Below are 23,584 nucleotides of genomic sequence, written 5' to 3'. Positions count from 1 at the left end.
TGGCCATAGCCAGCAAAGGTGCTGCAGCAGCCGCCTGCCTCCCTTGGCTTCCCAGCCACACAAAATAATTACAGCAAATTAAATTATCCGTCTGAAGTGGCGATCACAGCTTGGGAAGAGAGATGTGCGAATGGCTGCTGAAGCACTGAGCTCATGAGACACACGGACCAGCTCTGGCAGTTTGCTACAGGGAAATGAAAACTTCAGGTGAGCCGAGCACAACCGCGCCTTTCCCCCTCCTTTTCTGAAACGGCTTGTTTTTTTTTCCTCTTTCCTTTTACACTCTTCATTCTGTACCCCAAAGGAGCAGAGCTGAACCTATGCAACCCCAGGGACCTCTCAGCCCACAAAACAAATTCAGCATCCCTTCTGTGCCACCAGCTGTCCCCTGACGTCGTGCCGAAGCTCGCCAGCAGCATCCTGCACCAGCACGACCACACGGACAGCTGGGCTTCTGCCCCCGCAGAGCCACCCGATACGTACCGGAAAGTCTGAGGCAGATTTGGAGGCAATACAGCACTTTTGTGCGAACAAGCATCCTCGTGAACCTCTTCCTTTGCTCCTAAATCTGCTTCTTCCACCCACAGACAGTTTCAGAGGAGGAGAGTTAATGAACAGATGAGCGAGTGCCCCTCTGCCAGGGCAGGAGGCTCCTGACAGCCAGCCTGGCTCTCCTGGGCTGCAGGCAACGTTGGTTCCTTCTTGGGTGATCTCCTACCTCATTTCCCGGCCTCACACCGGGGAAGCTGCAAGGAAAGGCAGCAGCTGGCAGGGGAAGGAGGGAGAAAGGACAGGAGGGCAGGCACAGATGGCAGAACAGCAGATTGAGTTATCAGGGCAGCCGCACGACTGGCGTCCCCACGGGGCACCGGTGCTGACAGAGGGCTGTGGGGAGGTGTGGTGAGAAAAGGGACATTGTAGGAGCAGGGGGAGGATTCGCAGAGCCAGAGACCCCGTCCACAGGGACCTCATCAAGGGCTCAGTGCCACCTCTGCCCTCCCCACAGCACCACTGTGACGGCCTCTGCAGGGCGCAGCAGGAGCAGCAGCGTTTGCCAAAGAGGTGACCACGTGCCGTGCATCCCATGGAGCAACGGAAAACAGAGGTGTGTTATTCCCATTTTACAGGTGGGAAACCTGCAATAACGAGACCAGCTGGAGACAGAGCTCATGACTGAGCCCACATACGCCCCAGCTTGCCGGTGCCCATTGGGTTGCCTGTCTCAGATGCAAAGCAGCTGCCAGGGAAAATCCCACCACAGGCTTTGACACCAACACTTCCTTTCCCCAACCTTCCCGCTCCCCGGGTATGGAGGCACAAGCAGGCCAGGGAGGGCAGCCGGGCTCCCCAAGCCCACTTGTACCCACGTTGCTACCAGCTCGCTGATGAAGGGCCGCTGCCTCCTAACCTCAGAGCTGTCTCGAAGCCACCCAAGATGTAATCTGCGTTTCCACGTAGCGGCGGGGCGACGGGTTCACAAGAAACGCTCCCCACTTCAAACAAACATTTTCAAAGAACCCCTCAGAGCGGTGCAAGAGCCCACGAGACAGACGACGGGGCTTTCTGCAGGTTGGCCTGAAAGCGGTTCAGGAGATACCGTCCCACCGCACCGCTTCCCTTGACTGACACAAGCCTAGAGCTGTAGCTAACAACGAGTGAATTGCAGCTGTCGGGACACCCCGTAATTTATTATGCCATTTGCTCTAGATCGAGCTACTACTGTGCTATTTATCACCGCTCCTGGCTCGGGGCTGACGTGATTCACGAGCACCTGTAGCTGCCGGCAGCACAGAGCTAACTGCAGAACCCCACGCCCCTGGCCAGACCCAGGGTTTTGCAGCACGAGGACAGCCAGCTCGGGCTTTTCAGGCTCGAACAAAGGAAACGCATTCCTCCGCCGACTCTCAGGAGCCATCAAGGTCACAGGAAAAGATGCCAGATAGGAATCTGAGGTGAAATTGAATATTATTTTTTTTTTCTATCCGGCAAGGGTTCTGCAAAGGCTCTCGTCAAATAACAGCTGAGAACTTTGCAGGCAGTTGCAGATTTTATCTCCGCGAGGCACACAGCAGGAAAGGCAGTGTTATTTTCACCCCTTCTGGAGGGAGAATTGACTTGAAGTGGCACCGAGAGCTCTGTAGCTGGGCCGGGAAGGGACCCAAATCTCCCTAATTTCAGCGCGGTATCCTGGTCACCAGGCTGCTCTCACAAACACTGTTAGCAGCTTTCATGCACTGCAGGGCACATCCCAGCCAGGATCCCCAGCCAAACACCTTGTATAGCATGGGCACATCCTACAAAGGCACGCTTTGGGTACCCAAAGACAACCAAAACATTACAAATGCAGTTTCGCCACATTTCCTGAAGTTTCACAACTTGGGTTTTATAAACTGACCCCTGCGTGGCACAGCGTGGTACTCTCCTCACATCAGGAACTAAGCCAAAACTCGGCGCTCCATCCCAGGCAGGTGATCAGCCGTCCGGACCCAAAACCCACACAGGTCTGTGTTGACATGCTGGAGCTCCTTAGCCCACTTGCAGCCGCCCAGCACCAACTCCCCCAGCGCATCAGGGCTTACTCATCCTGTGAGCCCTGTCTCTTCTTGGCACCTGGGTAAACCCCATCACAAGGGGATGAAGCGAGCTCTGCGTTTCCTACCAAAAACCCAGCCCACCCACTCCCTGTGCTGAAACCAGCCCCGGCATCACCGGCAAAGCACCACGCCAGTCCCCGCTCCCTGTCACAGATGTGGCAGGCGAGGAAAGCCGTGACTTTGCAGGTGACTGATGTGCTGGGTTGGGGTGACACGGAGACACCCCGACGCACCTGTCCCATGCGTGGCGTGGACTCGCTGCCCACCCGTGCACCCACGTCCTGTTCGCTGCTTCCCCCCCGGCTCCCTTCACCTCTGGAAGGATCCCAGCACCCGGGGGGCTCCGGGAAGCCCCAGGGAGCGGGGCAGGGGGCTCGGATAAAGATCCCCCGGCTTTATTCACCAGCGTGTCCCCCCGTCCCCATCCCGACCCCACTCACCGGGGCGGCCGGCGTGTCCCGCGGCGGGCGGCGAGCAGGGGCGGCCGAGGCGGCTGCGGGGCGATGGAAGAGGAGGAGGAGGAGGAGGAGGAGGAGGAGGAAGGCGCCGGGGAGGAGGGGGTGCGAGGGGCAGCGACCCGGCCGGCGGGGCCAGCCCCAGCCCCAGCAGCACCAGCAGGGTGCAGGCTGCCGGCATGGCGCTGGGGACGGGACGGGGAGGAAGAGGAGGAGGAGGAGGACGAAGGGGGGCTCACATGCCCGCCGGGGGACGAGGCCAGGCCGGTGTGGGGGTGCCCATAGCGCCGGGGGTGGGGGGGTAGGGGGGGGTCGGCCAGCGGCGGCGGCAGCTTGCGGCCAAGTGCCGGCGGCCGAAAGTAAAAGGGCAGGCGGCCGAGGCTCCTCCTCGAGCCTGACATCACCCGGCGCGGCCCCGCACGGCTCGGCACGGCTCGGCACGGCCCCCCCCGCATCCCTCCCCCGGGCCGGCCCCGCTCCTGCGCTGCTTTGACCCCGGCCTGGCCTCCCCCGGGCACCCGGCAGCGGCTGGGGGGGGCGATGCCCGAGTCCCCCGGGGGGCACCGCCGGAGCGGCTCCGAGCCGAGCACGGGGGGCGTCGGGCAGCCCCCAGGCTCCAGCCCCCTCCCGGCTGCTCCTTCGAGCCCCTGCCAAGTAACTTTGAAAGCTTTTATTGGTTATAAAGCGAACCCGCTGCTGGCTTCACCGTGCCAGCAGCGGCTTTTTGCGGCTGCAGCTTCTTGCGGGGGTGAGTTCCCAGGCTGGGCTGCACGGGAGGCAAAGGATTTCCCTTTATTGTTCTGAAATTCCCCTTCCTCGCCCCGCGCTCCTGGTTCAGCGAGAGCACACAGCGCCGAGCTGGGGCTCGGGCTCGGCCCTGGCTGCTGGCAGCCCCAAGGAGCCTGGTCTCAGTGTCCCCAGCGAGCCCTCCATCCCCACACCAGCAGCACCCCGTCCTCGACAGCCTCTCCCCCCTGGGATGCTTGCACGCCCTTTGCTTTCCCCTCCCTGAGCTGTTTATTTCAGGTTCAGGCTGAATTTTCCCCAGCCAAGCAGAAAATGGTGTTTTGAACACAGCTGGCAAGCGACAACCCACCGAATCCAGTACCAAACACTGACGTGGTCTGTAGCCCCTACTCACTCTTTCTCCCTTCACCAAAAGAGAAGCCAGTAGCCAGCTACCAAACACAAACTCTCCTGAAGGCCTCTTTCCACCCAAAAGGTGGCACTGATGAGCCCACACAAGTACGGGAATGACAGGGGCTTGTCCAGTTAGTCCCGGACACGGGGATTTGGCATCCCGTTATTATGGTTTTCCCTGAAATGAACCAGCACATCGCAACCCCGCTTCTCATTACACGAGGCAACACCCCAGCCCGGGCAGCTGGGGCCACCTGAGCGACCCAGAAGCTGCAGGCAGCGGCCACCAAGCTGCATGGTCTGCACAGGACATCCTTGGGGTCCTCCAGCCTACGCCAAGGGATTCACCCACACCTTACAGAACAGGTCGCCTAAAAAAAAGGCTTCCTCCTCAACATGATGGAGATACCCACATTCAGCGAAGTGATGTGCCACCAAGAGTTAAAGCGGGTGTGAGGAGCTGTAAAGTAGCTTGCTACTTTGGGAGAAGGCCCAGGGAATGGAGAGCAGCAGCTCAAATAGCTGGGGGATATCCTTTCGTACAAAGTGCATGACTCCCCGCCACCAACTCCTATGACAACAAGCACTCCGCATCCTCCGAAGCTGTAAATCCAGCAAGCAGGAAGCGCGGGATCGACTGCTCTTCCAACAAGTCTCCATAAATTCTTCCTACTGTTTTACTCAACAGGCACGTTGAGAACAAAATCAGCCGCGCGTAAATGCAAAATAAACGTCACTGAAAGAACAACCTTAAGGAAGACGGGGTTGGTATCGAGTGTCCCCACCTCCTGGTGTCCCGGTGGTGCACAGCAGGGCCCCCGCCATGCCCTGCTGCTCCTACAACACCCAAGGCTGCGAAAAAAGCACCGTGATGGGAGCTGGTACCATTAACTGAGTATTTACCATACAGAAAAAGCTATCCCCGCTCTGTCATGGCTCCAGTCACAAACAGTGTGTTATTCACAGGCACCTGGAAAGGAAGCGCCGATGTCCAGGCTGTTTTGTACTTCCCAAGCGCGATCCCTTCCCCCACCAGCTGCCCAATTTGCCAAGGCCTCGTGGCTCTAAATGCCAGGCTACCGCCTTTTCCTGCCACCTCACTTCAGTCCTACCTTTGCCGCTTCAATGAGGAACACCCTAACACTGAAGAAGTCAACTCACAACAAATTCTGCTATCTTTGAGGTCCAGCTCACCAAGTGAGCTCCAGTTCACTTCTCCCCGCGTGGCCACGAGCTGTGCGTCCCCGTGGCACTGTACATGGCACCAACACTCGTGGCAGGGCCGCATCCTGCTCCCTAGTAATGGGAGATTTAAATGCATGGAATTCATTTCCCAAGAAGGATCAAGCAAACCCCGATGTCAAACAATGCCTCCTGAAAGAGGCTGTGACCTAAAAGTCTCCCCAAATTACGTATAAATACATTCAATGCTTCCATCCAAAAGCAGCACATTCAACTCAAAAAAGAGTTTAAAAAGAATAACAGCAACACAGGAAGCCTCTAACATTACTATATAAAACATGATTTATATAAAACATGATAGTAAATGCTGATTAATTGAATCCCACCTATCACCCTGCTCTGGGGGAGGAAAAACAGTTTGTTTTTGTTTCACCTTGATTTCCACGTTCCAGTCTGAGGGGCTGGAGGCACACAGCCCAATTTACCAGTTTCTGCATTGTTTCAGCCTGAAATCACTAAAAACACGGGAGTTTCTACAGAAGAGGCATCTCCGTAACACCTCGTAAGGATTACACTCACTGGTCACTTCTCGTCAGTTCTATAGGAACCCTTCACAGCCCCAGCCAACATCATGAAACTCCTGCAGCTCGCTTGAAACGCAGCCCAGATCTGTCTAAAACTTGGATCAGGCTCATAAACCTCAGACAAGTTTTAAGCTGATGATGAATTAAGGTACAAAGTGAATATTTTCTACTCCTGGAATTTGTTATTAAAAGTCCTGAGTTTCCGAAGTGGACAGATAGTTCCTAACCAAGCAATTAATTACCTTCGCCGTCTCCTCTCGATGCTGTAAGCCATCCATTAATGGATCCCAATCATCCAAAAAGCACTTAGCACCTAAACATTTTTCTTGAAATTCTGGGGATAGTGGTGCTTGATTGATTTATTTTTACAAGAAATGCCTGCCTCGTACCTCCCTTGGAAGCAGCTCATTCCAGATCCTTGACATTTGGAGGTCAGGATGGATACGGGTCTTGTGCTCTCTTTTCATCCCTCACAGAAAAATGCACAACAAAATAAAGCCACTGGATACAAAATGTTGCCTTTTGAATCCCGTTGTTGGAAATAAACCCAACATTTTCTGGAAAAGAAGAAAAAAAAAATCAGCCATTTCAATCTATCTGGTAAGAAGCAACTCTAAACCTCTGATTTATTTCTTTCAGGACCCTTTTCAGCCAGCTCTGGTTTGGAGCGCATCAAGAACAACCCAGCCCTTCCAACAGCCCTGCACAGCAGCACCGCCGCGATCCAAGAAGCTGCTGCTGCTGCTGCCAAGGTTCACGAGCAGCATTTGGATCCCATAAAGCTGCAGGTGCACCCCGTACCACCGGGCTCTGCCGAGTGGCCCCAAGGCTTCTGCCCACAAACCTCTCAAATCCGGCCAAATCCCAAAGCCACGAGGGGCAGAAGGGGAAGGAGCCTCTGTTGCACCCCACAGCTTTAGGGCTCTGTGTTTCCAGCCCGCAGTTGGCTGCCAGAGCCTCTCATCCACAGCTTTTCGGGCTGTTTTACCCAGAGGTCTCGCCTTGTCTCGGGTTTAAATGCCATTACACCAGATCTGGGTCTCAGCACTGTGAAATCAGGAATGTAAGTTCACTGTGTTCCTGTTTTATATGGAGTTACCAGATTTATAGGTTGACTATAATCTTTTAATTTTCTCTCGTTTATTGCAGTAATTGCCCTTTCTAGAATTCACCAGACAAAGGCAATAATTCAAATAACCTCATTTTCCCTCTGATTTAAATGACTACCCTAGGCTGGCTGCTGTGATTCAGCACATCTCGTCCAGCCTTGCAGGTGGGGGTACGATGCCGCACAAAACCGTGCCTGCCTGAACCAGAAAGTGAACCAGAAAGGCAGGGGTGAGAACACACCGCCTCACTCTCGCAGGGAGCCTGTTCCTGCATTAGCCCACACACAGAATCGTCCTTTATTCAGCACATTTTGTCATGCTGCTTCTGTGATCGCTGTTACCTGCTAGGAACAAGCGACCACCCTAGCTGTGAGGCTTTTTGGCCAACATACACAACAAAGAACATCCAAGGAAACCCAAAGCTGACAAGAGAGAGCCACGAGGGGAGAAAAAAGAAATATGGATATGGGTTAAGCTCTGGATTTAAGGGGTTTGGCTCTCCCTGAGCAGACTCCTGATGGGGGAACACAGACAGACCTGGGGGGGTTGATGGCAACTTATACCAAGGAGCTGTCATTTAACGCTGATATCACAATGAAACTTGGCTTTCCTCCTGCCCATTCTCAATCTTATTTGTGTTGTAAGTGTTTTGAGGCAGAAGATTCTGATTTCTGGACACTTGTTAATGTTGTGGCATCACAAACACAGCGTGAGCTTCTCGGCGAGACTGCAAAGCAAATAATAAAATATTTATCCTACCGTCTGTGCTTATATCTTCTGCAAATGAACCTGTCAAAACTCGATCTAGCAACCTACAGTTGAAGCCTTAAAAAAAAAAAAAAAAAAAAAAAAAAAAAGCCCTTTTACATCCACATATCTCTCAAAAACAAATGTTCTCCTTCCCTGCCCCATTGCTAAACATCCTAATTTCTTAAAAACAATTCCATGAACTCCAAGGAAAGCAGATTGTAGATGATGACAAAGCTCACATGGCTAAAAAGATAGAAGGGTCTTTTCATAAGGACGTTAACCAAAAAGCAACTTGTAGTGGACAGATAAGGCTCAGTGCTGGGCCCCAAGCTGACCTTCAGGGATGCTGAGTGTTCACTAAAGCTGCAGCAGCCAGAGCCACAGTTTGGCTCCCAGGTGGGCAGAAGGAACACTTCCCACTCACAGCAGGAATTGACACCCACATTACTTCCCTTCAACCACTAAATGTTAAGCTGACAAATTGCTATCCCTAATTTCATGCATTTTTAGAGTGCTACAAAAGCTACAGACGTTTTTGACAATGCACCCCGATGATCTGCAATGCTATTAGTCTTCCTCTCTTCCTAGAGAAGCTTCCTTGATACACAAAGACCTGCATGCCAGTGGGGTCTGAACTCATCCAGCCTCAGAAGTGGATGAGTCTGTGGGGTTACAGAAGGGGGGGGCAGCCAGAAACTTCAAATACAGTTGCTCTGAGGTTGATTAGGGTACCCCAAACCACAGGCCTTGTCAGGATTAAGTCAGTGGTTGGGAAGAAAATAAAGCACAGGCTTGATTTTTGACTGGCATTGGCTTTTCAAAAGCACAGGATGCATGAGGAAGTAGGTCAGACTGCTCCTAACACCATTGTCCCCATCCCTTCGGAGGTGGTGGCTCCTGAAACAAGCCTTCCCTCCACCGTCACTGTTAACTACATCAAAGGTAATGCCCTGAGAAAGATGAGCACACCCCTTCTTGAGCACTGAAAAGGAAAGTTGCTCTACTTACAACACACAGCGGTGGTGAGGAAACCAGCCCCACACGATACACTCCTCTTGCAGGCCTGATGGGAGGAAAAGACCAAATGCCAGCCTTACATCACAGTGCAGGATCTGGTACCTGCCGTGCTGGTGATGCCAGGAGGGGTGGATGCTTTGGGGAAAGCTTCTCCAGAAGCAGCACGTGGAGCCCAAAGCCCAGAAAACCCAGGCAAAAGGTGTTTTGCTGTACCTGGAGCACTCACAGGGCTGTGGCCACAAGCAAAGCTGTGAGCACTGTCCTGAGAGAGCTGGCCAAAATCCTGGTAGTCAAAGGGAGGAGCTGTTTGTATTGCTGGTTTTGGGGAAGAGCAGGAAGCATGGCTCCCCTGTGGGGTCTGGTGAGCACAGTACCTGCTCTCTTCCCTCCCCAGGATCCCCTGAGTGCTGCCTGGCTTTAAGAAGGGAACTAAATTGTGTGGGAGCTAACGAGGTTAACACAGGGATTTCCACTCATTAATCACTTCATGCTGGGCTCTGGGGTTTCCTTGAGTTTAAGCTGTGCTCCTGAGGCTGCAGGGCTGGGAAAGCTCATGCTGGGGAGGGCAGGCACCCCACAGTGCTCACACAGGGGCTCTCTTTGAAACCTGAGGGCTCACAGCCCTGGTGCTGCGGTCGTGTATCAAACTCTAGCAGGAGACAGCACAGCACCATGCGGCTTGTCAGAGAGGTGGATCAGCTCCAAGCAGAGTCTAAAAGCTTGCACAACAGCAGCAACTGCCAAGGTCAAAGATAAGTTAATTTGATCTTAATAGCTGACAATAAAAATTGACTGTTATCTTGCCACGCTTTGAACTGATAAGAGCAAAGCACCAGCAAAGTTTCTCAGATTTGTCTTCAGAGAAGAATCCGTGTAATTCTGCCTACCGTGTACCAGCACAGACATCCCCAAACTCAGCCCTGTGCCTTTGCTATTCATTTTTTCCTCTTAATTCAGCACTGCAAGATGTGTCCTGATGCTGTGAGCACAGGAAGGGCCCTCCTGAGCACGCAGGTGGCCCCAGAGGACCTGGGGGAAGCTTCAGCACATCCAAACAGCAGATCCACACCATTTGGAAATCCAACACAAAACGACAGCAAGAAATCCTGACAGGACAACTCCCAACAGAGAATGATATGAGGTAGTTCAGCATTGGCCCCTGTTTTCTGCTTGCTTCTATTGACATAGTAAAGACAAGGTTACAGATATTTAATGAAATACCTGCAACCTAGGAAAATGAATATGCTTTCTGCAGCGTTGCAGAATTGCTCTCTTTCTCATGTCAGCTGAAAGTCTCCCTTGGTCCTTCTAAGAAACCTGGAGAGCCAAAGCCACAGCAGATCAGACCACGTGGTGGGACAGAGGGTGCCCAACATTGGGGCACAGCCCTGAACAGCCCCGGTGCTCAGAGGCACTGAACACGCCCACAGCTAGCACAGAGAGGCATTTCTGCTGTCTCAAGTTTTTTATTGCACAGAAGAAATAAATAATTTAATGGCTGAAATGATCAGAGATTACAGGAAGGGAGAGGCAGCGATTTCCCCCTCTTACTTAGGTGCATACATCTATAAAGCTCAGCACAGGATGAGCTTGAAGCAGAATTAGCAAAATGCATTTTGTTAAGGCACTTCTGAATCATCTCTCCTTTTATCCAAGAGATGCTGTATTTGGAGATAGCTTTGATTTTACGTCTTGGTTCTTGTTTCAGAAAGGATGTGGGAAGCCACTATGAAAAGATGCTAAGGCATCACTTCGTGGTTTCACAGTAGAGAAGAGTTCATTATACTGCATTACTGCATAGAAACGCGCAGGTTCGATTCCAGTTACGAATATATTTCATAATCCTCTTGCACTTGCCACTGGTTCTGGCCTATTGTCTAATGCCTTAAAGTACTTTCTAAGACCTTGGTAATTGAAACACTGAGGTAGAAAATTGCTGTATCACAAGCAGGCAAATTCACGCCGGGAGGAGAAGTGAATTGACCTGGAAGGTCGCATCCATCGGTGGCACAGCTGGGACCGGGCACTCGGCTCCTGCATCTGAGGTCACTGCTTGCAAATACAATGCACACTGCTGCCCTGCTCCCCCAGAGGACATCTGAAATCGGGTGTTGTTAGCTCTTACAGCAGCAGCAGTTTTCAGAGCTCAGTAGTGCTTATAATTGATTTTTTTTAAAGGATTATATCATTCTCAGTAACTCATCACTTCACTGGATCGGCCCTTTCATTTGCGTGTTGGTTTTATCCCCCTCCCTTTTGGATACGGTTTGAAACCTGGGCATGCTGTAGTTTGCATAAACAAACAAGCCTTGAATATGTAAATAACTATTCACATCCTTTCCATATACATTCAAGTATTTCACAAGGCCCTGTGGCAGGGGCTAGCACTTATCAGCCCTTTCAGAAGCGACAACTCGGTATTTTTTCTGTCCTCCCCCTTTACTGAAACTGATTCACAAACTCTTCTCTGCTGATAAGGGAGGACTGGTGATAGCGGTCTCGAGAGGCAAAGTCTGCGTTCTCCTCGGTGAGCTGCGTGGTCTCCATGCCAACTGTCGCAAAGGCCGGTGTCACAACGATCTGCTCCTTTGGAGATGGCCTTCTCCTGCAAACACAGAAGCAGAGGCACGACCCGTTAGCAGCCACGCGCCCGGCTGTGCCAAGGAAAAATGCACCCGCGGCAGGGCGCTTGGAGAAGGGGCTGCATTGCCCTCGAAAGGCAGAGAGTTAATCTGCAAACAGTTTCCTAGAAGGCATGCAAAAACTATACTTCAACCTCCTCCCTCATAAACATTGGAAAATATACATTTTCTTAGCAAATACATTTCCTCTTTGGAATTGCTCCAAACGTTGGCTCTGCCAGTTTCCAGACGGTGCAGGAAAAGAAGGAGCACGAACTATTGCTAATGAAAAATATCCTTCTTATAGTTTCCTAAGCTTTCGTGTACATTTCAATTACTTTTGAGACCATGTAGGCAGGAAACTCTTTTCCTCTTTTAAATATAAGAGGAGACTTCCCTGCAGTTTCTTTTTCCCAGAGGCCAACTTTAAGAAAACCTTACTGCACACCTGCAAATCGAAACTGGAGGACCTTATAACACTGACTCAGCCCTCTTTGAGGTGCCAAGGATCCTTGGTTGCTTTCAGTGCTCTTGCACTCTAATGCAGTGACTTCTTTACCTCAAATTCATTAATGTGTCTTGCTTGGATTTCAAGAAATTGTGGCTGAGAAAAAATGTGCAAGTGATTTCAATGCAATTTCTTGCAGCTTAGCAAAGGTGGGCTTCAAAACAACCCACCCGGCCCACAAGCAGAGCCAAAATTGTGTCCATACCAGCATAAGCAGGATCCCTGGCATTAGGACGAGGTTACAAAGCTGGCTGGCTCAGAGATTGCAGTCTTAGGGGGAGAGAAGAAAGATCGGTCTCCGTCTTGGGCTGCTGCCAGTTCCTCACTCCATCTTCCCTGACAGAGCCTCTCCTCATCGATTGCACTGATCAAAGCGCTGAGGCCTGTGCCAGCCAGATAACCTGCAGGGCAAAACGCCCGGCACCAATGACACCTCTGCCCACAAGGAGCACAAGGGCTGCCTCTCCGGAAGGGCTAGCTTCATCTTTCTTACTCCCAGCCACATACGGCAGCTGTCCGTGAAGTTAACCAGCCTCCCACAGGGAGCATCTGACAACAGGCAGGGTTGCGAAGTGCCGAGGGACAACCAGGAGGAAAAACTGCTCCATCATAGCTGCAGCACGGCAAAATTACAGGCAGTGGATGCGGCTGTACACCGAGGCGGAACAGGACAGCTAAATGCCTGGGACACAAAGCAGCGGGGTCTGACTCACCCTGCAATGAGTAATTCTGGCAGCGCTTCCAGCACAGCCCCGTGTGCCCTGTTCTCCTCCTCACCTCTTCACCCCTGGCTTTGGCTCGTGTTAGGAGTGCAGCAGACATGGTGAGTGAGAGGGAGAAAGGAGGGGGCAACCCCTTATTCCAAATGAGACACGCACAAAGCACAGTGCACACCCTTGACACCCCCTCGCTCCTCCTGTTCTGTGTTGCTTGTCTGACTTGGGCTCCCATCCCGCTAACAGAGAAGTGTGTGGCTTTACGCAACTGCCATGAGAGGCAGCAGCAGCTGCATAAACGAAGCTATTCACAGCAAAAGAGGTTTGCAGGACAGGTGGGTGTTCAGGGCAGCCCCACACCTGGGGAAATCCACTGATCTGGTAGAGGCAGCTATGGATGGTGATGCAGGAGACCTGACATGTCTATTCTCAGCCGTGCCATGGACCTTTCATGGGGATCTAAGAGAGGTCCCATCACCTCTGGCCACTCTCCTGAGCCACCTCTGCCACCAAAGGCATGTAGCCATGTTATAGGGACAGTGGGCAGAGACAGGAGCTGGCAAGACAGGCATACACATGTGCCAACACGCTTAAGTGCCTGGACCTTCATTTACTTTAAAGAAGCCACCAAATTTGCACACCTAATGCCTGGCAGCTCATGTTATGTGATCTTTACTACAGTGCTCCCCCATTGCAACAGTAAAACAGCCAAACAGATTAGGAACCCCAAATCCCACTGCTCTGTACAGCAGCAGAGATGGTCATTACCACCCATAGGAAACCCAAACATGACAGAATTAATAATTAATAGGATCAAAAATTAACAAAAACAGTTAGTATCCAACCAAATTAAAGCTCTGAGGCCTTCTGAGAAGGAAAACACCAAGATACATGTATTTTCTGCTGCAATCCCATACAAACTCGATACTGAATGGTTCCTTCATTGAAGACCTTGTTTATTGTATTTGCCTCTGCAGCTATTGCTGCTTCCCCCCAAATCTCCCCTCTGTCACTCCAGCCCAGCTGGCACCTGTGTACCTGTTCCACCACCACAGCAGTTCACCACCTGCCATGGGTGGAAGAGCTGGAGTCTCCCACTCCTCATTTACTACTGTGTTTTTGGGTTCAAGCTGTTCCTCCAAGGTTGAGCACAGACCTTTGGGGTTTGGAGAGTAAGATCAAGAAAGCTTCAGCCACTGGGATACATCAGCACTGGACTAACTGAAGCCAACAGCCCTGTTTGCCTTTAACTAAGAACTTCAGGAAGGGCCAGACAGACTGCTTGAGGTAAGAAGCAGGTCAACTCTTCCCATGCACATTAGTGGGAACAAGGAGCACTGCCTCAATCTCTGCCAAGTGACTGGTACCAACCTGCATGAGGTGATCAAAGCTGACTTAATCCAGCTGAACAAACTGAAATTCGCTGCTGCTCCTACAGAGAAAAGACATGAAAAGTCAGTATGTTGCTAATTCCCTCATAATAGCATTTCACCATTTATTTTTTTTGCATAAAATCCCAAACTGACATGTTTGTTACTAGCTTTCAGTACACAAAGATTTAGCAACTGTGAGAACAATTCTGAAGTCTTCCCACTCGCTGTGGCTTTTAAATGATTGCTGAGAATCTAACCCAAAGTTCATATGGAGAACAGCTATTCCTTCCCAGACTGACAGCTTGTTAAAATACCAGCAAAGTGATGGCCAAAGCAAAGATACCAGCTGCAGCACCTTCTCCTCCTTAGGCTGCAAAGACCATTCCCACTGCAGGGATGGGGAGACTGAACGAGCTGCTCAGCTGACCTAAGCCACGGTGGCCGTGGTCTCACTGCTCCATCTTGGCTGTCCCCACAGAGAGCTGGTTTAACTTATTTGATCAACACCAAGGTTTATTTTGGGATTTTTTTTTTAGAATTAATTTCCTGCACTGGCTAACTGCAGGGGCAGATACGTTCTGGAGCTGGCAGCAAAAGCAGCCCCCGAAGTCTGTGGTGAGGGATAGGGAAGAGAGCAGAGACCCAGAAACAAGTGCTGGATTTTTTTTTTTTTTTTTTAGGGAGGAGAGCAGAGACCCAGAAACAACTGCTGGATTTTTTTTAGGCTGTTGGAGGGAAAGAGAGAGGAGGAGGGACCCATCAAAATCATGGAGCATTCCTGTGGCAGAGCCACCGCTCCTGAGGTTTTCATCTAGTCCTTACTTCAGAGCATCTCTCAAGACAGTGTCCCACAACTTCTCTGTATAGAATGGTCATGCAGTCTTTTGAAGAACAAAATGGGTCATTTGATGTGGTGCGACTGCAAAAATCATTTTCACTCACAACCAAATAAAAATCAGGCTGAACTTTGTGTGTTCATTTTTAACTTCTTTGCCATGTGCTTTTTTACAGCATGCATGGGAACACAAGTGCAAAACAAACCAGGACAAAAATGTTTAATTATGCTGTCATTTCTCAAATCACTTTCCATAATCCTCTACACACTGAGAAATTATTTTTAGAGTCATTTTTGGAAATATTTAAAAAGAAAATAACAAAGATGTAACAGTGAGTAAACAAAGGCAAAGAAAACCCTAAGGCCTGAAGACACTACTTGTGTTTTGTTCAGTATTTGGGGGCAGTACAAAAAGTTTGTTAAAGTAAAATTTATGTATTTCCAAAGATACAAAGCTGCAAGTAGGAAGAACTAATTCACAGAGTCACAGAACGGTGTGGGTTGGAAGGAACTTGTAAAGATCATCTGGTCCAACTTCCCTGCCGAGAGCAGGGATAGCTTGTGCTAGCTCAGATTGCTCACAGCAACTCTTTTCCACCCCATACAGATAAATAAAAAAAGAAACCAGCTGTAGTAGAAAGATTGGTGAGTGATACATTGATAGTTCCTGAACGACTACTCATTTTTGCTTTCTCACAGCACGGGTTTCTGAAATCTGGTGTCTACTCACTGAATGCCAAATAACCTTTTATCTAAATAAACACAGGTGGCTACCTCTGCATTGTTTAAAAGACACAAACTCAGGTTTTTTGACTTCTCTCAGCCAGGTGCCAAACAAAACATTGCACATCCATGCATGCAGGTACGTACGCATTATACCCCTACATATATATGTATGCATATGGACGTGAGCAGGCACCTACTGTGTGTGTATCACCCTCTCCCTTCAGAAGCAGACCAACGCAAACCTCTCCTGCCTCCGTGCCAAGGACTATGCAATTATGAGCTGCTTTTTCAACATGCTTCAATATTTAATTTTGAACTTGTTTAAGCCCATCACATGCACAGACCTTTTTAAAGCCCTTTGCCTAAGAGTATTTTCCCAGATTACGTTCCTAACATATTCAACCTGTTTAGATCTGGAATCAAAAGGCTCTCTTGTTTTTGCAGTTACGAATGCTGAGATTTAATGAGATACTTGTCATAATTCCCGTTTTCATTAAAGTTTTCTCAGGTGGTTTTAGACCGATTAATTAAATTTATTAAAATGTATTTACAACAGATTTTTTAAAACAGATTTTTCTCATTGCCACGATACGTTTGCAATCTGCCATCCCTGTTAAGTCTCAGAACCTGCTTTTGCCATTTAAAGTACAGTACAGTCGAAAAGCAAGCGCAATGTGCAAACTATCAGGCTAATGCTAGTTACAGTTGGAATCAGATATTAAAGAGCCAGACATAAAATGCATTGAAACTACCAAAGAAATTAAATCTCATCACTCACTGTGCCACCTGCATATTAAACACAAGCATCTCAATTCCTAATTAAGTTAAATTAAAGCTTAATGAATTTTTAAGCAGATTTAATAATACAGAAAAAAATTACTCACCCAGGGGGAGTCCTGGACTCACTTGGCCAATGTAGAAATACAGAATAACTGCTGCTCCCAGGCTGACAAGGGTGTAGATCCACTGAATGACAAACATTATGATGAGGGACACGATTGCCTGTTGAAAAGACAAGGTTTAGGGTTGCTCCAGAGCGAGGTAGCATACTGCTGTCAATCTGACAGCTGTTCTGCAAAGTCCAGAGAAGCTCTGATCATCTCTTGCTCTGGCCCATGGGAGAGCTGGCAGCACATGCCCGAGGAGGACTACCCACCTTCACACACAGCTTCACATGGTTTCAGAAATTTATTCTTGAATCTTGCAATCTGAGCATGGTTTACAACCCCAATAAAACCTTGTTAATAAGTGAGGCAGTGCTAGGGTTCTCAAGCTGTTACGAAAGCATCAGTAACTGCATTTTTATTTATTTACTGCTAGAAATACTGAACCTTGTGTTTCAAATTCATGTAGAACTAGTGCTATGACGGAATCTCTGCATCTCCATCTTTCTCAGGCCCTCTTGGGAGTACTGTGTAAGAGATGTGCATCGCCTAGACCTGGGATGCACTCAGGTTTACCCTGCTGAGTGTTTCTGTTGAGGTGTCTTCCTCTTAATAACACCCCATAATGGGGACAGAGCCAAGGTTCTCCTTGCACGAGATCTACTGCACAGCCTGCACCCTGCCCATGGGAGGACCGACAGCAGCCACAACCATGGGTGGATGGACCTTACGGGCATCAGCAGCTGAGGGCTGTGGTGCAGGTCCCTGAAGGAACCACATCATCTCCTGCTTCCAGAGCACTCCATCACGAGTGGCTTTTGGCCACACATAAAGCATTTCTATCCAGTATTATCAGAAAAGATTTGGGTATGGCATGGCTGAGGTTTCTCAGCAAGGAGTTCCCCATGCTATACAGAGCTTCATTTGGTCTCACTCATAAATGAGGGACAGCACAGGCTTGCACTGTCACCTTCAGCAGCGTGCAGGTAGCTTTTAGTGAGCTACCTCGGGTCCTAGAGGCAGAGTTTTTGCTCAGGCTACTCAAACATACACCAGCTGTAGGTCATGGAAGTGTTGGCTAGCCCACAGGGAGCTCCAAGCTGCAGCAGCCAACAGGTCACTATTTGGGAGCATGAAGCTGTATCTGGAGCCTCACCAGCTCGTAGAAATGGCTCAAGGGGCATATGAGTAGGGGCAGAAGCAGCATCTTCACAGATCAGGCTAGACACAGCAAGAGACAGCACGTAAGAGCTAAAGCAGTCACGGCTGACATGGCTGGTGAAGCCTGAAGATGAGGCAGAGGGGAAAGGAGCTTGGATGAATAAGTGCATCTGATTTTATTTCAGTGATTTTACTTTGTGTTGATCTCTTCTCAGCTCTGTTGCAAACTCCTCTCAAGTCTGATTATTAACAGGAAACCAAATCTGCTTTAATGAGCACATCAGTCATCTCTTTAAGCCAATTCCCCCACGAAGGCAGAGCTGACCACTCTGAACCCCACGATAACAAACACTTGGGGGCCCTGTTAGTTACTGAGCCCAGAGAAAGCATTAGCGTGCAACCTCCTAGAGATGTCATCGCTAGAGAGGAGCCTCCAGCATCCATCCCACCCACTGCGCCAGGTTCTGGCAAGACCTTTTCCCAGTAGTTGGCTGCTGGCAGCCAGAGCATCAAATCTGAAAAGTAGGTGTCAAACTCTGAGGATTAAATTAGAAGGGTTCAGTATGTTGTTCAAGGGTGTTTGTTATGTTTTATGTACAGCTATTAAATCCCAATCCATGCAGCAAAGCCAGATGGTTCACTCATTATCCACATCTGACCCTTTTCCTGTTATCTGCCCATTAATCCGTCTTCCCAAGAAGAATTTAAATGTCCTAAACTCTTCCGTGGCTTCAGGAACAAGCAATTTAAAAGTCATTTATTTTTAAAGTAACATGCTAGAGGAATGCTCTGCTTTCCTCCCTCAAAACGTGGAATTTCACAGCCAGGCAGCTCTGATCAGGAGTTCAGTGCTGCTGAAACCCCACCCTGAGCTTGCAGAAGCTGTTTCATAAATAAAAATAACACATCTTTGAAGCTGATGTCTCAATCCATTCCATGGCAAGCAAAAGCAGGTTCTTTGGTTCATAGTGAAAAGATGGACACAGTGACTTTTTCACAGCAAGCCATGTACATTTAACTCTAGAAAAGTCCTAAGATGTTGGAGTTCGACTATTTATTGCTGTTGTTGTTTTAAATAATGTCATCTACCTTTCTCTTAATTTGAACCTCTGGGTCTATGGTCTCTTAAGTATTTAGTTCAGGTGACCTCCTGGGATACCAGAAACAAAAGCCATTTGAAAGTACTGGAGTGTATTTACACTAAGTGATGAATTTCCTTCCATTTTCAGCAGTGATAAACCAGTGCTCAAAATAAAAGAAAATTACTTACACCAGCAAAGGAAACCCAGTGATTGCAGAATCTGGAGTAGAATGATTCTGGAATTTGCTGAATTCCCAGTTCTAGATTTTGTTGCCTTACAGATGGTTCTAGAGGAGAAAAGGAAAGAAAAAAAAAATGTTAAAAATGAGCTGAAGAATTGGTCTCTTTCCACTTTGCCAAAAAACAAACCAGAAATTCTAGGTGACAGTTGAGTATGGCACAGTTTAACCAAAATTTCTAAAATGAAAGCAGAAAAGATGATCAAGAAAAAAAAAATTACAACTTTGGTACTGAGTCTATCTTTAGGCCTCACAAATGTCATTGCCTGCGATGGAAACTGAGGCACAGTTTCCATGTTTGTAAAAGAAACTAAAATTCTTTTCTCCCTCACATGCGTTTATGAAGCTTAATTGACTAACGCTGATAGATCTGAGACAACAACCTCTGTGGCAAAACACCCATATTGCCAACGAAATAAATTCAGATTCCTAGCTGTGGATGACAAATTACAGCCTCCACCTGCAGCATGGGGATCATCTCATTTCCACAGCCAGAGTTTTAGACTCTCAAGGCTCCATCCCTCCTACTCCACATCATGGTGAAATAAGGCCCAAGATAACACTCAAAATGTTTTTAATGTACGGTGTTAAGATCCCATTTGTAGAATAATGAGTATGCAGTAAACAGCCCTACACTACATAGAGTCCTGCCTGCTTTCCTGTGATTAATCTTCCATGGGAAATTACATTGGAACTTCTCCTGTGATTCATTACGATGAACTCTACCCTCACCTGTAATAAAAGATATTATTGCTATGAATCACTGAATGACAGCCCCCTATAAAGCTAGTTTCTCGCCTGCCTCCAGCAAAGCACCAGGAGGACTAAGACTGTAGATAATTCCCTGTGAGCATGGAGATGCCCATCTCCTACACACTCACCTTCCACCTTTTGGCTGCAGATCACCGGTGCCTGGCTACGGAGCTGCTCCCCCTGCTCCAGCAGCTCAGGTGTCCCCTGGGTGTCCGCAGCAGGCGACCAGCACGGACCCACCTCCAGCTGGTGGCCCTGCTCAGCGAGGTCCTGCCAGCTTTCGTGGTGGGACTCTGCAGTCTCATCCCAGCCACACTGAGCTGGAGGAGCATCATGATCGAGATCCAGAAGGAAGCTGTCTTGTAATGTCTGCTTGGCTGGCTTCTTCACCTTTTTCTGTTTGACCTTTTGGGTTAAACTCTCAGCTCCTTTTTTGCTAGCACTTGGCTCATTACGAAATGGTTTAAAAAGCTGGTCCATGTCTTTTGTGAATTCCAGCAAGGTGCCATTCGATCTGCTTTGAATTACTCCATCTGATGCATGGCTGGAGGGCTTGTTGAAAATCAAAGGCTGGGAAGAGTTTGGAGGCTTAGTGTTTTCCACTTGTGTCTTGCCAGCTTTTTGCTGATCATCGTAGCACAAGGAGATCGAGAAGTAGGAATAGTCAACAGCAATGTATGTCAACATGAAGTTGATGGTCACTATCGGAGCAAGAACGTTCACTTGCCCAATGAAGACAAAAGCCATGGTGATGAGACTTGTTAAGCAAATTGCAGCCACTGGAGTCCTGTTGGGTCCTTTCTATTACATAAATAAAAGAAACATATTTAAATTAATACTCATGAACTTTGCCGTGTGGGTCTCTGGTGGCTTAGCTGTAAAGAATGGTTACCCCAGCAGTCTGCAGGTACATGCATAGTCATGAAATGCACACCCCTATGCACACAAGCAGAGGCCCATTGGCTTAATAAATTAAAGAACAGACTGGAAGCCAAAAGCTGCTGAGTTCCCACCTCACCTCTGATCCTCACTCAATCTTTGCCTTGGAAAAACTCATCAACTCTCCTCTGTATCTCAGAGTATGGCATTGCAACAGTAATAGACTTTCAGAGAGACACGTGGGGCCTATGGGAAGTCTGGGCTGTGTTCTGGCAACAAAATATGTTAATTAGAGTTAACTGTTCGTTTCTAATTTCTGTATTTTTGTGCCATTTTTCTATCAGTAGCTTCAGGCCCTACCCTGACTCAAGGCTGAGCTAAATCCATGATCTGCTGAGACTCTGTACTTGGCATTTTCTCCTTTCTTCTACGAAAGCTGCATCAGCCCAGCACCAGGAGGAAAGCAGCAGAAAGGTTTAGCAGCTAAAGGACACTGGGGGCACCAGCAATGCCAGGCATCAGTCAGGAAGGCAGGCAACCAGAAGAAACTTAGCTTGTTCTTCTCCTTTGGGGCAGGGTTAGGCTAGCGAGACTACGAGAGAGAGAGAGACGAAGCAAAGCACATCAGGAAGTGGGGAGACAGCCATCTGCTCACAAATTTTAACCCTAGGTCTAATATGCCCTTTCTCAGTCATTGCTAGAATCAGATGAAATGATGCTAAGTGTCCATCAGAGCCCCTGCCAAGGCCCTTTTGCGATCAGGGTTTGTCCTGTACTCCTCACCTCCAAGGACTTTCTAAAGACAGGTAGAAATTGAAACCATGACAATGTCCCTTAAGAACAAGCTTCAGTTCTGAAAAGGATCAAAAGGAAATGCTTTGAGTTATCTTGGCACAACACGGAGTTCTGCCAGCAGCATAGCAGCTGAGGGATGCACTTCAGCAATGGGCTGGGAAGGTGCTCTTACAGCCCCCTCGCACCAACACCAGCACAAGACGGGGAACATTTTCCATTCTACATTTTCATTTACTGCATGTGCTTCTTCAATAAACACACAGCTCAAATGGAAACTATTTCTATTTCCTCCAACTTATTAATAGAAAAGGGGACCAGTTCTGGACCTTACGCCTTTTCACAATGAAATGAGAAATATGTCTCAGGGATAAGCGAGCACGGTTCTCAGAAAACATCTTAGGTATTAGAAAGACTTAGTGAGATAGGGAACAGATGGTACGATCTCAGGATGCCTCTGGCTTAGGTTTAGCACTACAGAAAACAACAGTGTCCTTCACATTAGCTGGGGTTATGTTGACTATAACACTTTCCTAAACCATGGAAAAGAAGAACTGATGTGGAACAGATTGTTAAGGGCAAATTACGTTTTTTAACTCTCCATGAACCAAATCTAGACATTTTTCAAGGTGGCAGAGAGAAGAAACGGGTAAAATGATCTGCCTTTAACGTCTCACCTCTTTCTGAGCACTTCCACTGTGGCACTCTGCCTAGACAGAGTTCAGAGCAGAAAGTATTACAGAAAGACAGAAAACCATCAGAGAAGAAAGGGAATCAGTTTTGCAGTCCTAGGGCTAAATCACTGACAATTTGGCAAGCGTCACCACATGGAGAACAGTCTGTTCTGGGATTGCCTGACAACTATCCTCAGTAGCTGGAAGTTTTTGCTGTTCTTACCATTCCTGATTCTCCTATATTTATGACTATCATCTTGACTTTCAGTTTCAAGAATTGCTTTGAGAAATATAAAATGACAGAGGAGATAATCATGCTTATAAAACAATTTTAAATATTACTATTGTGAAATATTTTTCTGTATTTATAAGCTGCTCTGAAGGAGTAAAACGTCTTAAGATTTTCCCAGCTGCTCAGTACAGACAGTTAGATGCTGCAGGTTATTTAGAGCAATGGAATTTTTTTCTCCCTGTTTAGAAAAAGGGAAATCCATAAGAAATACTTTGTTCTAAACATATAGCCCAAGACTACACAATCCTTAGTGACTGGGACTTTGACTGTTCTCAGGGGAATAACTCATGTGAATGAGGATTAGTGACTGAGACAAGGAAAAAGCCTCTTGTCATATTCAAAGCAAGGCTTTGTTTCAAAGTATATCTAAAGCTTAGCAGCCCCCTAAATTAACCTTTCAAATCTACTCTCTTATTACTTTTATTGAGCCCAAAAGGCATCTCACCCTATAAAGAAGTGTCCTCTTCTCCAGCATGCACAAACTGAATCCACTGCACTGGGACTAGCACTGTACTCAGCTCTGAGGTCACCAAAGAAGGTAGGAAGATTTCAAAGAGAAAGTGAAGGAAAGAAGAAGAAAAGAACAAAAAGATAAAGAGGCAGCTAGCATCCATCTGACCAGAGTGGTTAGACAAAAGCTTCAGGCCTCTGCTCTGAAAGGGTGGGCACAGAAGTGCTAAGTACCTTGGTCACGATTAGGACTGGCATGGGCTTAGATCAGGTGTTCGCAAAAAACAAATGACAGGCAAATTGTATCATAAGTGGCTGTTTTCCTGGAGACATCTCAAAAGAAAGGGACCAAAAGGAGGAGGTCCCACAGCCAAGGAAGGGCTGTCCTGGTACAGCGACAGGACTGACAGCTCTGGGGCAGGGCATGGCTGAGATGGGGTGCACAGATCCCATCCTGCCCCACAGACACACAGAAATACTGCCTCCTCATATCAACAGTTTTCCCTCAGGTTGGGTTTTGACAGTAATTTCAGAGAAGGATCACTAACCCCGCGTCCAAGAAAGGCGAGCATGGGGACCACGTTCTCCTGGGCGATGCACTGCAGGATTCTGGGCGCTCCGTAGAGCCCTCCCATGCAGGAGGCCAGGGACGAGATGTACAGCCCTAGCAAAAACAAGAAACCCACCAAGGATACCTGGAGGAAGCAGAGGGGATGCAAAGTTCATTACTTCATTCTTTGAAGACCTGTGAGTGATTTTAAACACATGT

General features: G+C 48.4%; 2 protein-coding genes across 4 annotated transcripts in view; both read right to left on the bottom strand.

The window, feature by feature from the left end:
* The window catches only part of HEG1 (heart development protein with EGF like domains 1), a 39,493-nt gene extending 36,159 nt beyond the window's left edge, over positions 1 to 3,334 (bottom strand). For both annotated transcript variants that reach the window (XM_082763313.1, XM_082763314.1), the window contains exon 1: positions 3,035 to 3,334. In XM_082763313.1, the coding sequence (XP_082619439.1) occupies positions 3,035 to 3,230 (196 nt within the window). In that variant the 5' untranslated portion in view covers positions 3,231 to 3,334. The remainder of the gene's footprint in view (positions 1 to 3,034) is intronic.
* A 6,954-nt stretch (positions 3,335 to 10,288) lies between these two features.
* The window catches only part of SLC12A8 (solute carrier family 12 member 8), a 53,106-nt gene continuing 39,810 nt past the window's right edge, over positions 10,289 to 23,584 (bottom strand). Inside the window, exons 9-14 of one of the 2 annotated variants that reach the window (XM_082763050.1) lie at positions 23,364 to 23,510; positions 19,857 to 20,529; positions 18,926 to 19,023; positions 16,495 to 16,612; positions 14,048 to 14,108; positions 10,289 to 11,436 (exon numbers count right to left, since the gene is read on the bottom strand). In XM_082763050.1, coding sequence (XP_082619176.1) covers positions 11,271 to 11,436; positions 14,048 to 14,108; positions 16,495 to 16,612; positions 18,926 to 19,023; positions 19,857 to 20,529; positions 23,364 to 23,510 — 1,263 coding nt within the window. In that variant the 3' untranslated portion in view covers positions 10,289 to 11,270. The remainder of the gene's footprint in view (positions 11,437 to 14,047; positions 14,109 to 16,494; positions 16,613 to 18,925; positions 19,024 to 19,856; positions 20,530 to 23,363; positions 23,511 to 23,584) is intronic. The other variant, XM_082763051.1, reaches the window with a different exon arrangement.

Source organism: Aythya marila, assembly GCF_965140915.1.
Source record: "Aythya marila genome assembly, chromosome: 6".
Lineage (NCBI taxonomy): Eukaryota > Metazoa > Chordata > Aves > Anseriformes > Anatidae > Aythya > Aythya marila.
Note: the sequence above shows the minus strand (reverse complement) of the source record. Positions and strands in the feature narration are given on the sequence as shown.